Consider the following 13,470-nt stretch of genomic DNA (forward strand, 5'->3'; position numbering starts at 1 on the left):
TGAACTTATTGGAAGACTCAAAGATGTCTTAGCTCTGACAAACAACCTCACATTCCAGCACATAATCATGAATTTCTTTGACACACATTTTTCCACCAATAATACCTCTGGAAGAGTTCAATGGCTTAATATTAGAATGACAAAATATTTTAATTAAGTGTGCCCATTCTAGTACTGTATTTCTCTGTGAAACTCAGTAAGAACATAAATTAATCCCAATGATACCCGCAGTGGGACTGAGCAAGAACTAGAATCAGTAATTCCCTTATTAATTCTGTAGGACTGATTAGTAGAGTAGTGGCTAAACACTGCTTTGAAAGATTGATGTTTTCAATTTTATGTGATAATGAATCAGCTATCCTACTCTTATTTGCCTGTCTATAAATAATTACAAAATTGAACAGGCTAACAAACAAGTTCCACTTGGCTTGTTATGCATTTGAAAGCTGTGCCATGTTTATGATCAGTGTATATGATACACAGAAATGAAGCACCCCCCAACCAGTACCTCAAGTTCTCTAAAGCCAACTTTATAGCCAGTAATTCCTAAATACTCACATCATAATACAGTTTGGCTGCAGTGAGGAAAAAGGCTCAACCATGCAAATTATTAGACTCATTCATTTTTTGAGAAAATATGGCCACTATCCCAATACTTGATGTGCCATCTTCCATAATTAATTGTTTTGTGGGGTAAGTGTAACCTAGTATTGGTAAAGTGGTAAATAATTATTTTAATAAATCAAGAGATTCCAGAAATTTTGTGTATAATTTTGGTAAACATATTTATTGGATAAATAATATTACTAAAATTTCATGATAAAATGTCAATAGAAATTAGTGAAATCCACAAATCTCTAAGCTTCAGTCCAGTAGCTGCCAATTTACCACTGTTAAAACTTTAGCCTGATCTATGCATAAAGGATAAGTTCTGTATTTTTCAAGTCAAAGTTATTTATTCACATACTACATATGCATTTGCCACATGAAATTGTGTTCTCAAGTGATAAATTTGAAAATCAAATTATATCTTGCCGGCACTTTACATTGTAGTCTATGGCACACGGAGGAAAAGCTACAGACTTATCAAATACGTCCATTTTTCAAGTCAAGACAGTTGTTGAGTATTGACCTGTGTCATATCACAGTAATATGACCGAGACTGAGAATTCACATTTCTTAAGCTTTGCAAACAAGAACTTTTCTAATATGTTTCACATGGTTATCCAAATCATTTGAGAAAAATCAGTATGTTGTTTATATATATATATACCAGTATAGAAATGTCTAACAAATCTCAAAAAATATAATTTAACAAAAGATTAAAAATCCACTTGGGCTGTGGCTAATCTCTACAGCACAGATTTTTATTAATAATGACCTGTGGATGTATTAAATGACATCTTCCATTCAACGCCCCCCTTAATGCATATTGACTTACAAACGTCTTACAGCTTTAGTGAAAACTGCAGAACTGTTAACATGATTAAGTAATGATGATATTAATGAAAAAGGGTATTTTTCACTGTGATTTTACAGTTTTCAGTAATTGATACTGTACAGGACGTAGCCTTCCAGCCTTCTTCCAGCAAAAAAAAAAGAAGGGACTATTGGATTTTTAAATAAACCCAAATGCTAAGTTTTCATTAATATATTTATTCATTACTTAGGTTTCTGGTCTAATTAAGGTATAAACTTTCCATTTAGATTAAAGAGCAACAGTTTTATGGCATAATCATAAACACGGCAAGGAGGTAACTCATACGTTTTGAATTTGTTCATCAACTGAAAAATTATCATAGCTGGAGGTTATTATGCTTTATTAACAAGTCTATATAGCATGTTATTATATAGTAATGATTAGCATGATTTTGCTGTTATTAAACAACTAGGGGGCTTTGCCCCCTGCTCGTTTTGCTCGCCAACCCCCAACCTGCGCTACGCACCAGCCACTTCGCATTTCTGCCACTCGGATATGTGGATTTCACTTTCACCAAACAACAAATTTTTTAATTCTCGCGGATACACCTCTTCACTGGGAAGAACCACTACTTTTGCCTGATGGCAACATAAATTAGACAATCTACATGTCTTCAACTTAAAAGTTTAAATCCGAACAAAATATATTCAATCTCTTTTCGCTGTTCCGTTATTTCACCAAGTAATAATTTGCATTTGTTTGAGCTAATGCGATCTTTACTATCATTTTTTGAGGCTTTCGAATTTTAATACTTTCATTATCTTTAACCTGCTCTGCATGCGTATTGTGCCAAAATTTTTGAATTCTTTACGACGAACTACTTTGTCATCTCCTCTTTGTCTTTTATTTCCGGCCCTGGCATGATTAAATCTCTTGTCACAAAGTCTCATCTCACAGGACTTGAAAGTATCTCTCTGAAAAAGTCATGTCTTGTCCCAGGATTTTTTTATATAATCGAGAGATTGGTCTGGCAATATATGCACCACTGGACAATTTCCATCGGTTTCCAATTGATATCTGTTTTATAACCCAAACTAACAATTAAGAAAATGTATGCAGGGCATAACATTTAGGTGCTGTGCAACTGCTATTTCCCACAATGGACAGAGTTCAGCAGGTAGGATCTAGAATGCATTTCAGGTTGATAGGAACCAAAGACTTGCCAAGAATGGACAAAATGTTGAAAACAGGCATGGTCAGGACTCTAGCTCATCACAAAGACCACTCTCACTCAGTCACTCTATCACATACACAAACACCATATTCACATGCAGTGACAATTTGCAATTACCAATTAACCTAAAAAAAACCTAAATAAAAAAATGCAAATAATCATTTTTTGAGCTTTTTCATGAAATGTGCAACTTGCAGTTATGACAAATGCTGTGGAATAACAATAGTAAAAGGCTACCTTTATTAAAGTGAATGATCATTGTAGATATGAAGTGTATTTGGCACTATGATGGTAAATTATAGAGAAACCAGATTTTTAAAGTCCCAAACTGGGACACTTGCATAGCATGTATGACTACTCTTAAAGCTCATGTTCATTTGTTCAATGCTTACTTAATCACATCCTCAGCAGTAATGGTTTAGGGCATGGAAAAATAAAAACAAATTTTCACAAATGAACATATATAATTCCACACAGTGCTAGAAGTGGAAAAATACATGGCTGTACTGGCTGGCTTTGTCTGCTTCACTGACATCCTTGCAATGCTGTTTAAATTTAACACAAGTCCTTAATCATTGTTTCTTCTGTCAGAGTTTTGGTGGTCTCCCTTGGAGCTTTGTACACACAGTTCTACGTACTGTATATTGTGAGGATGTTTGTTACAGAAAAGCAATATTTTATTAGATGGGCAGCCTGCTAAAACTGGGACATTTCTTGATATTGTTCAGTTATTTACACATAGCCTAAAATGGGGACGGTCCCTATCACTTGGATGATTGGCAACCCCAGTAAATTATACTTAAAGTGAAAAGGTGAATCAATAAAATCGGCATATAATTTAGCTACAAACTTGGTTTAGTGTAAAGTAAATAGTACTGACTAAATGTTTATTTGCTCTGTGCCACATGGTTACGTCATTCACATCTAGATAATCAATTGTGTTTTTTGTTTGCTTGCATTTTTTATTTTCTCAGCTAGTAAGATCATTTAACTTACCTGCTCAATCTGTTCAAGATAACTGAAAGAAAACTGAATTGTCTTGACAAATTTCCTTTAAGAATTTCAACAAAAGTGGTCCACAGGGGGATGAGTTGTTTCATGTGGATGGACAGAAGGTCGCAGGGGTTACTGGAGCATACCTCAGCTAGCATAGGGCGCAAGGCAGGAACAAACCTTAGATATGGGGGAGGTCTGTCACAGGGCAAACACACACTATAGCCGATTTAGGGTAGCCAATTCACTTAACCCAGATGTGTTTGGACAGTGGGAGAACATGCAAACTCTATGCATGGAGTACACGGGATGCAAACCATGGTCTCGTGGCAGAAGCACTACCATGTTGTCACTGTAATTTTAATATCTTCAGTCTTAATTGGTTTGATGCTATTGCATGTTTAAAACATAAAAACTATACTTACATATTTTTAGAAGCAAATTCTTCCATTATCACAATTTTTTTGTCCTTGCAGGTATATGCTCCCTGGCGGCCGTTTCCTGGTATGCAGCACAAGTCATTCAGCAGTTTTACAGTGCAATACATGGAAAATCTAGGTAAGCTGTCTTAACATGTTATGAACAAATAAAGGACTAGATATGAAGGGGGTAATCTGAAGAAAATGTCTTCTCTTTATTGTAAAAATATAAGCAATGCAGTAAACCTACACCTGCTCACCTATACCCTTTATGATTTGCACCTTTATAGTGATTTCTTCTATTACATCCATTATTTTGTATGATCAGTTTTGCTCTATTGAGTACTGACAAACTGAGCATCCTGGGGGAGATTCTAAGTGAATCACAGTCACTTCTGGGGAGTTGTACAGTAGACTATAAGCAATGTAATTTTTGAGGAAATAAGGTAAAGCAGCGAAACCAAAAATGATCCAATTGGAAACCACCCACATTACTCAACTGGAGGTGGGACTCTTTATCAGTATTCTATTTGATCTGTGCAATAAGTAATGTGTTTAAGTTTATGTTGTGTCACTGACTGAAAGCAAAGGACACAGTAATGACAGACTTAATTGCTTGCAGATATGAGCTGGGATCTGGGCTCTACATTGGTTGGGCAGGATCCGTATTGGCAGTTCTTGGAGGCATCTTTCTGTGCTGTTCTTTCAAGAAATCAAGGAAGTCTTCCCCAAGGTAACAGTTATTGATGTGTTAAACAGAAAGAATACGGTCATACATTAGTCCAAGAAACAGATTAAGATGCAGCTGACGGAGCTCAGAGTCCTAAGCAAAGAAATCACAAGAGAAGGAAAGCAAAAAGAAAGAATTACATCTTGCATTTACTAATTACCTTTTCCTTAATTTAACTTATAACATTAAAAGAAGAAAAGAAGTGCACAGAGTTTATATCACTTAATAATACAGTATCTCTGTCAGTTTTACAGCAAATATGGATGTGTGCAAGAATGATGATGTGTATTGCATTACTGAGTTGTTCTTTTTAAATAAGTCTTTTTAGAATGGCACTATATACAAGTAAATTTATGACATATTTTACACAAATTGATTTATATGCTAACAACAGTCTGATGAAGGCCATGGCAATTAAGGCTTTTCTGGAATCAGGACGGCAAACACAAAATATCTCTCTTGTCCACAGATTAACAAAGCTCACATCCCAGGTGAAGGCAACCAAGCATTTCAAGAAAGGTCCATCATTAAGAGGCTGCAAGGCTTCAAATCTCTAATACAACATTGCTTTTTCTTAGAGTATATGTAGCATCTATAAACATGAACAATCCCTAGTTATTTATGTCATGGCCTAGGAATAAGAAATAAACGGTCTACCACTTTACTCCTGTCCAGTTTTACTCCTTAAAAAAAAAAAGTAGCCGAGTTTCTTTCATTAGTATTCTGCAGCCAAAAAAGGGATAGTTGCTAGTGACCATGACTATCTTTGTGGCGATCTTATGCCCTTCTCCTTTGACACTCTCAACCAGTGATTCAAGAAGATGGCACACTGCAGGGTCTGTTCAGGTCAACAGTTAGATGTTGTATTAAAGTGAACCCTACAAGTGACCTTTCACATGAAAAAGAAAATGGCACTATTTTGCCGGAACTGAATGGAGCTCAGCTTCTGACCCCATTTCTGATCCTGTTTACCCCAACCCAGAGTGAGGAGTGGTGGCTGTGAGGCTAGGGATCTGCACTGGCAATGGAAGGTTGCCAATTGAATCCCGTAAATGCCAGAAGGGACTCTACTCCATTGGGCCCTTGAGCAACACCCTTAACCTGCAATTGCTTTGTCCTGGGTATGATGTTAATCTGCATTGAGTCCTGTAAGCAGGTCCTTCAACTTACAGGGAAAACATGGGGGTTGGTCCGCACTCCAGTCACCATAAAAAAAAAACCTCACACTGTTCCAGTGTGGTGTTGAGGTGTCACCTGCTGTGCTTGGGTCCCAATCCAGCTGGTTTCTTGTTTGGTGGGTGCAGCTATGCATTATCAGCGCATGCTTCCAACCCCTCTCTCTCTACCCTAACTCCACCTTATCTGTGTTTGATATTATTCAACACTATTTTTTATTGCAGTCAAATGTTGAGATGGGAATGGGTAAAAATTCAAGGAGTTCAGATAGTGATATTTTCCTGGCACTGTGTACCTTTGTACCTCTGCACTGTTCATTTTTTACCTTAATGTGTATGATCTTATTCTCATTCCTTTGTTGAATCACAGACAAAATTCTTTTACTTATTCAGTATATTACTTTTTAAGTTAGGTCATCCCAATCTGCAAACTTACTAAGACTCATGCTGCCAGTCTTGCTTTAAAGCACCATCAGCTGAGCTACAGGCTTGAAAATCAGCTTTTTCTCTAGAGGCAAAAGGTTATATACTGTCAGATGAGGAAAAAATAATCAGGCAAGAGTTGTCACAAGCACTATGCAAAAGCAGAATCTAAAAACAGACAGATTTCATAACAAAAGGACTATGAAAAAATCTTAGACAATAAAATATATATATATATATATATATATATATATATATATATATATATATATATATAAATAATCAAGCTATAAGAACTATTAGGAGGCCTTAAAGTGATGGTTTTTGCAGTGACAAAAGGGTACTTATACAATGTCAAAGCAACATCACAATCCGTGCTGCTTCTTATTATTTCCCAAATTCCCCCATAATGTGATTGTTATACTATTAATGTTGCAGAGCAAACAGCATAGAAATGAGGGACTAGATTAGATATCAAACTAAAGGAATAAAATAGCTCCAGACAGTTCTTGGAACCATTTAATTTAGAGAATACTACTCCATGGGCATGTGTCTCATATGTTTTGGAAGTAGTCTTTCATAAATGACATACTTTGGTTCTGTACCATTGAATATTTTACTTTCACTCAACAGCATATATTTCCTCAGTCCTTTCAAGTAGTGAACCAGTAAATGCATACAGAACATGAATGAACATACTATTTTTTGCCGTCAAAATCCACAGAAACTAGTTTAAATCATTGTTTGGACTTTATGGACAATAAAAAATAAAGCAGTTGTAGACTCCACACATCCATCACCCTGGTGCTGAATCAAGTTTTAATGTAATATAGAAAGCTATCCTCCACATGCTTTTTAAGAAATGTTCATTTTAAATCTTAGTGACACATGGTGAAACTGTTGGGCGTCTTATCTTTGCAGGGCGTACAAATATTCAGCACCCAGCAATGAACAGAAGATTTACAAGCCACCATCTCAAGCGGAAAAGGCTTATGTCTAAGTCTTTGGTTTGCAATGTTTTTAACTTTTTTTACTTTGATAACTTGCTGTTTAGAAGTTTACTTGAACGTCATGCTCCATGGAACTTTTTTTTTTTTTCTGCCAAAAATGATTTTCTCCACCATGTTACGGACAAAGAATAAACAACTTAATCTTAGACAACTCTCACTTTGTGTATAAGGGGAAGATTTGTTTTGGGTCCTCAATTGTTGTAATGTTTTAATTAATTTTTACTAATGAAATCATAATAATAGAATAAAATATAATTCAACTCTCTTAACTGCTTAGTTTCAATTTGCAAGTGTCTGAGACTTCAATAAAAATGTGTTTAATAAGTTATTAATGTTTCTTCATTTGAATATTGAATATATACAGGTATTTATTTATATATACAACTGATCTAAGTAACCTCCATCTTTAACCATGGTGCCATTTAAAAATGGCTTTTTTGCATAAGATCAATTCAACAAAAATGTTGGGCAAAATGAAACAATTTCTGAACGATGGCAGTCTTGACCTAAAAGGATCAGGGCTCTAGGACACGGAGGAGCACTTTCCTCATGACAGTTGTCACTCAGGTCCTCAAATGGCATTCCCAGTCTATTTTTACTTTGAGCCTCAGATCATTTTGCCTGTCTCTCCTGCCCTGTGCCTGTTTCCGAAATGCAGAGGCTCTGTAAAATAACTGATTCCCTTTTTATTTCCAATGCTCGGTCAGCGTGTAATTGTGAGTTTCTATGCAAGGAGGGGATCACTCTGTGCATTAATGTGTCCAAACAGCAGCCTTTCCCTCATCTAGAGCTCAGCACTATTAGGGTGCCAGTTCATGATCAACCAACAGAAAAACTCTATGAGCATTTTGACTGCTGTGCTGATGCTATTGAAGGAGCTGTAACTAGTGGGGGACATGCTGTGGTATACTGCAAAAATGGCCGCAGTCGGTCTGCAACTATCTGTGTGGCCTACCTGATGAAGCACAGAGGTCTTGGGCTTCTGGATGCATTTCAGGTGAGCTAGCTCTACATACAAGTAAAATAAAAATGTTTGGGGTGTTACCACAATTGCATGCTGCAAATGGAAACTATTTCTAATGACAGTTTTAAGTATTATTAAAGGGAGAATACCCTGTATTTTTACATTAAAGGGAGATAACGAGAGCTGAGAAAATAACTATGTGGAGAGGAAAAATAGATAAGAGGTCATGTAGAAGGCTATGCTGCTGATAGGCAAAATATCAAGAATAAACAATTTTTTTGCCTAACAATGTAATTTCAAAACAGAGCAATGGGGAAAAAAAACACCACAAGTTCTGGAAGGGATTTAATAATTTTATACTTCTACATGATGTTATTTATTAATATGTAAAGTCAACTTCTTCAAGAGAAACTCATCCAGACAAGTAAATATTTTGCAAGTTAAATATATGGATATGGGAGAATTCTAAATGCCTGTTTTTCTTTTCCTAAAATGTAAATGTTAAAGTAATTCGTAACTTTATACAGATTCTACAATAATGTATCTGAAAACATTTTCTAGGTGTTATGGGTATTTAGGATGTCTTTTTCTGGTGGTGCAGGGATTAGTTATATTGCATAATAATCCCAGGAACCTGTATTTTGCAATCATTTGGAATTCTAGTCAAGGTTAGTTTCTGCTTTGTTGCAACTAAGCAGCTCACTTTGAATCTATATTGGAAATGTAGGTGCAGAAAATGAATCTACCATTTAATAAAACACTATTATCTCAGAGTAGGTTGGTGCAAGTGTGTGTATGTTTTGTTTTTTTTTTTACGGTTAGTTGGGGGTCTGGTCCCACCAAGCAATCTGATTAGTCAGTTTGGTTTTAATGGCTAAGTGGTAGGCATGATGACATGATACTTTAGGGGTGTGAGTTTCAATTCCTGATTAAGGACTTTGTTTTCTTTTACAAAAATACAGCATTTCAAGAACAGCAAAATTAACAACTTACCAAGCAATGCTGGGTTAGTAAATACTAATGAGATAAAATCAAAGTCAATGCGGCCTGTCCACTATTGGTGGTATTCAAAAAGTGGATGGAAAGCAAGTAAGGTATCCCCAAATGACAGAGTCTATAAAGTCGTTTTCATAGAAATACAATTAATGCAGAGGCACGAGAGACTGAGGCATACAGGGATAATGAGAAAAGGCATAGGACAAACACTAAGGGTACATGTAGGCCAAGAGAGGTTGAGACATGCAAGGATACCAAGAAGAGGCACAGGAGGAACACTGATGGTACATGTATGGCAACAAAGGTTGAGATGTGAGGATACCAAGGAGAAGTGTATGACGAATGCTACAGGTACACATACAGCAAGAGAAGTTGTGGCACTCAAACATATCGAGACAAGGCTCAGGGACAGATGTTAGAACAGGTATATATCTAACTCAGGCAGTGCTTGCACATGGCCAGCTATCTGTGGCTCTGTCTAGAAAATAGAAGATGTGAAGGAGATGATAGCTGGTGAGGAAAGAAACATAGTATATAGAGAAGTCCTATAGAGTTATAAGTATAACAGGGTTTGGGCACATGGTAGCAGAACATTTTGGTTTCATTTCAGTGAAAGCTATATTTTGAAGTAGTTGTACATGTAGTATTTGACAATACTATTTGATAAAGATAATAAATAAAAATGGAATTACAGTATATACACTTACTAGCCATCCCCTGCGGCTTGCATGATGTCAGGAGTGGGGAACCAGGCAGGGCCCTCTTCACTGTCCTGTTTCACTTCTATACGGGTGAAGCCAAGGGGGGATGGCTAGTAATACATAAATAAAACTACAATACCAGTTAAAAGTTTTAGAACACCTCAGTTTTTCTTCAGATTTGATCGGTTGAAATGCAATGTAGGATCTAAAATGACAAAAAGGTAAGATGTAAACTGCAAGAGGTTTAAATTTAAAGTTTAGATTAGCAAAAAAGGAAATTTCAGAATATTACAAATGGGTCTTCTACGGGGAACATCTAATAGGTTACAACCTACAGATATTCTGCAGCATTTAAAGTAAATTAAGCCTTGCAAGTTGAAGCAAACAATTTGCACAGTTGTCCTAACTTCTGTTGATTACTTAAAAACCATCTGTTTGTCTTAAAACAGAGTTGGAACAGACTGTGTTACTACACCCTCCAAAGTACTACTTGGACAATATTACACTGGCATAGAACAAATAAACAATGGCAAATAAAAAATAAGTCAAGGAATCATTAAATGTACAAAATTTTACTCAAATTTCTGATTCATCAAAGAAGCCACCTTTTGCTGATATAACAACTAAACTGTGGTGCCCTTTTGATTCAGAATGCCAGTCACTCTGTGCAAGTCACCAACTCTGCCTCCAGCAAAAGAAACCCAGACCATTCCACTTCTTCCTCTGTGTTTGACAGTTGGGGTCACACACTCAGCATCCCTTCACCAAATCGATAGCGTACAAACCCCCTGCATGATGAAGCAAAGATTTCAAATTTTAATTAATTGTACCTTAAGACTTTCTTCCAGTCTGCAGTAGTTCACAGCCAATATTTCAAGGCCACGTTTTGTCCTTTAAAGAATGGCTTTCTTACTGCCACTTGGTCTGAGGCACAGAGTCTCCTCTTTAAAGTAGAAACTGAGACTTGCTTTTTTCGACAACTGTTAAGCTGTACTTGAAGCTGCTGTGCTGTGAGGGGCCTATCACACTAGCTGTTGACCCTCAGTTGTCTTCGGATTGGGCTGTGACCTTGGGTCTACCAGATCTCTTCCCATCACAGTTTCTTCCAGTTTCCAATTACCTTTGGATTGTGCAGGACACAATTCTCACTGACACTTTGATTTTTTGGCAATTTCTCTAAATGAATGACCTACACTTCTAATGGAAATAATACTTGGTCTAATTTCATTTGTTAATTGCCATTTTTTTCCATTATCACTGGAATTTACAACTTTCTAAGGTGTAGAGGGTAAAGTAACACAGTCTGTTCCAACTCTGGTTTAAATACAGACAGGGGATTTTTACATAATCAACAGAACTTACAAGGCTTAATTAACCTAAATTGCTGCAGAACATCTGTAGGTTGTAATCTATTAGTTGTTTCCTGCAGAAGGCCCATTTGCAATATTCTGAAATTTCCTTTTTTCAGTTTTTGCTAACCTAAACTTTAAATTTACACCTCTGGCAGTTTACTGCTTAGCTTTTCACCATTTTAGGACATTCAATTGATCAAATTTGAAGAAAAATTGAGGTGTTCTAAAACTTTTGACCACTAGTGGATATATCTAAAATGTGACACAGACTCTCACTCAACAAAAATACCGTTGGTCTTTTAATTGAAAACCTGAAATTTGGCAGATTGGTATATCAAAGGCAGTATTTATGTCTAAGAAAGAAAATTTAGGTATGTAAATATTTAGGTGTAAAAACAATCTACAACTGAGAAACCCAAGTACTCCCAAAATCTCAAAAATGCTTTTACTACTTTGATTGAATTTTGATCAAGTTATATAAAAAAAAGAAAATTGCATGATCAGTGTGTTTTTTTTTTTATAATTTTTTAAATGTATGCATATTTATTTATATTATACTAACATACATTTTCTGCACTAAGAGTGCTTTATGCGAATGAAGGACAAGTAGAATCAATTGACAGGCTGAACAGCACCACTAAGCAATACGGAAAGAAGGGGTGGTATTCTAGGCAGGAAAAAAAAGGGACATGATTACTTTTGGGATGTATGGTCGGATTTGAAATGGAACAAAAAAGTTCTGCAAAGCTCAAGGAATATTAGAAGCTCATTGGTTAACAAGCAAATGATAAAACTCCAGTAAGGGTGCCAAGTGCTATAGCTATGAGTGTAGGTGTTGCATTAAGGAAGAAAAATAGAGGTATAAGTGGTGTCCTCCAATCCAAGACAAGCCTCAACTGAAGCAGTGGAGTTGGGTGAGGGGTTGGGGCTTTACAGGTTTTAGCTCCAGATCTGTTGCACCCAGTCCCGGATCTATTCATCAATTATATACAGTACATAATCAATAGCGGTAACCCCTGATCTTTATGTCCATTGTATACATAACCCTGAGCAATATTACATCATTATATGAACATAAACGAAATCCCAAAGGGAGCAAGCCCCGACTCTTTGATTTTACATTCATGAAAAACCTCACACAACAATTACATAGGGGACTAAGACCTTGATACCATCAATTCCTAGAATTGCCCCTGAACCAACGGTGTCACTTTAAACTTAATAGATCCTTCGTGACCTACTGCATTGTAATATAAATCCACATCTACAGTCTTCTGTGTTAGATTAAGGATACACATATAATATTACTGTGGTGGGCTGGCGCCCTGCCTGGGATTTGTTCCTGCCTTGTGCCCTGTGTTGGCTGGGATTGGCTCGAGCAGACCCCTGTGACCCTGTGTTAGGATATAGCCGGTTGATGAATGACTGATTGACATATAATATTAAGGCTATGTAAGATACATTTGTGATGATTATATTGTTTTGCAACAATACTACTACATACTTTCGCAATAAGAGCAGAATTTTGCACTTCATTACAAGCCTTGTCTTCCCATGATTTGCCCTATATGCTGGGTCATTGTTGGTTTTCTTATAAATAAATGTTGGTAATGTTTCTTGCAGATGGTAAAAAATGCACGCTCAGTAGCGGAGCCAAATGAAGGGTTTTGGACACAACTTCAAAGGTATGAAGAAGAGCTGAGAGAAAGGATGGCACCTAAAGAAAAACAAATCCATGAACTCACAAATGAGAATTCTGTACTGCTGCTGGAAACAAGTATAAATGGAATGAGCACCTAATACAATGATTGTCTTCAGTGTCTTAAAGGAACACTGCCTTAAGGGAATCACAATAGATTACTGTATGCCTGCAGAGATGAAGAATAATGCAATTTTAGATGAAATGGACATAAAACAGCTTGTTGAAAAAGAGCTAAGATTGGTGTCCAAGCTTCCAATAAAAATTACTGTGCTAAACTACTTTCTAGAATACTGTAACACACTATATAGGGATGATATACATAATGAACAAAATATAAGCCATTTGAAATTC

General features: G+C 36.3%; 2 protein-coding genes across 2 annotated transcripts in view; both read left to right on the forward strand.

Moving 5' to 3' along the window:
• Positions 1-7,673, forward strand: part of LOC120535020 (claudin-19-like) — a 31,387-nt gene extending 23,714 nt beyond the window's left edge. Inside the window, exons 4-6 of the mRNA XM_039762526.1 lie at positions 4,124-4,205; positions 4,689-4,799; positions 7,316-7,673. Coding sequence (XP_039618460.1) covers positions 4,124-4,205; positions 4,689-4,799; positions 7,316-7,394 — 272 coding nt within the window. The 3' untranslated portion in view covers positions 7,395-7,673. The remainder of the gene's footprint in view (positions 1-4,123; positions 4,206-4,688; positions 4,800-7,315) is intronic.
• A 351-nt stretch (positions 7,674-8,024) lies between these two features.
• On the forward strand, positions 8,025-13,470 carry dusp28 (dual specificity phosphatase 28). Its single transcript, XM_039762535.1, has 2 exons — positions 8,025-8,401; positions 13,041-13,470. Exons 1-2 carry the CDS (start codon positions 8,057-8,059, stop codon positions 13,215-13,217), a joined length of 522 nt encoding a protein of 173 aa, XP_039618469.1. The 5' UTR covers positions 8,025-8,056; the 3' UTR covers positions 13,218-13,470.

Source organism: Polypterus senegalus, chromosome 1 (assembly GCF_016835505.1).
Source record: "Polypterus senegalus isolate Bchr_013 chromosome 1, ASM1683550v1, whole genome shotgun sequence".
Classification (NCBI taxonomy): domain Eukaryota; kingdom Metazoa; phylum Chordata; class Cladistia; order Polypteriformes; family Polypteridae; genus Polypterus; species Polypterus senegalus.

Coding starts and splice junctions, on each gene's coding strand:
- dusp28 (XM_039762535.1), top strand. CDS start 8,057: ATGCAGAGGCTCTGTAAAATAACTGATTCCCTTTTTATTTCCAATGCT. Junction 8,402..13,040: donor GGCTTCTGGATGCATTTCAG/GTGAGCTAGCTC, acceptor TGTTTCTTGCAG/ATGGTAAAAAATGCACGCTC.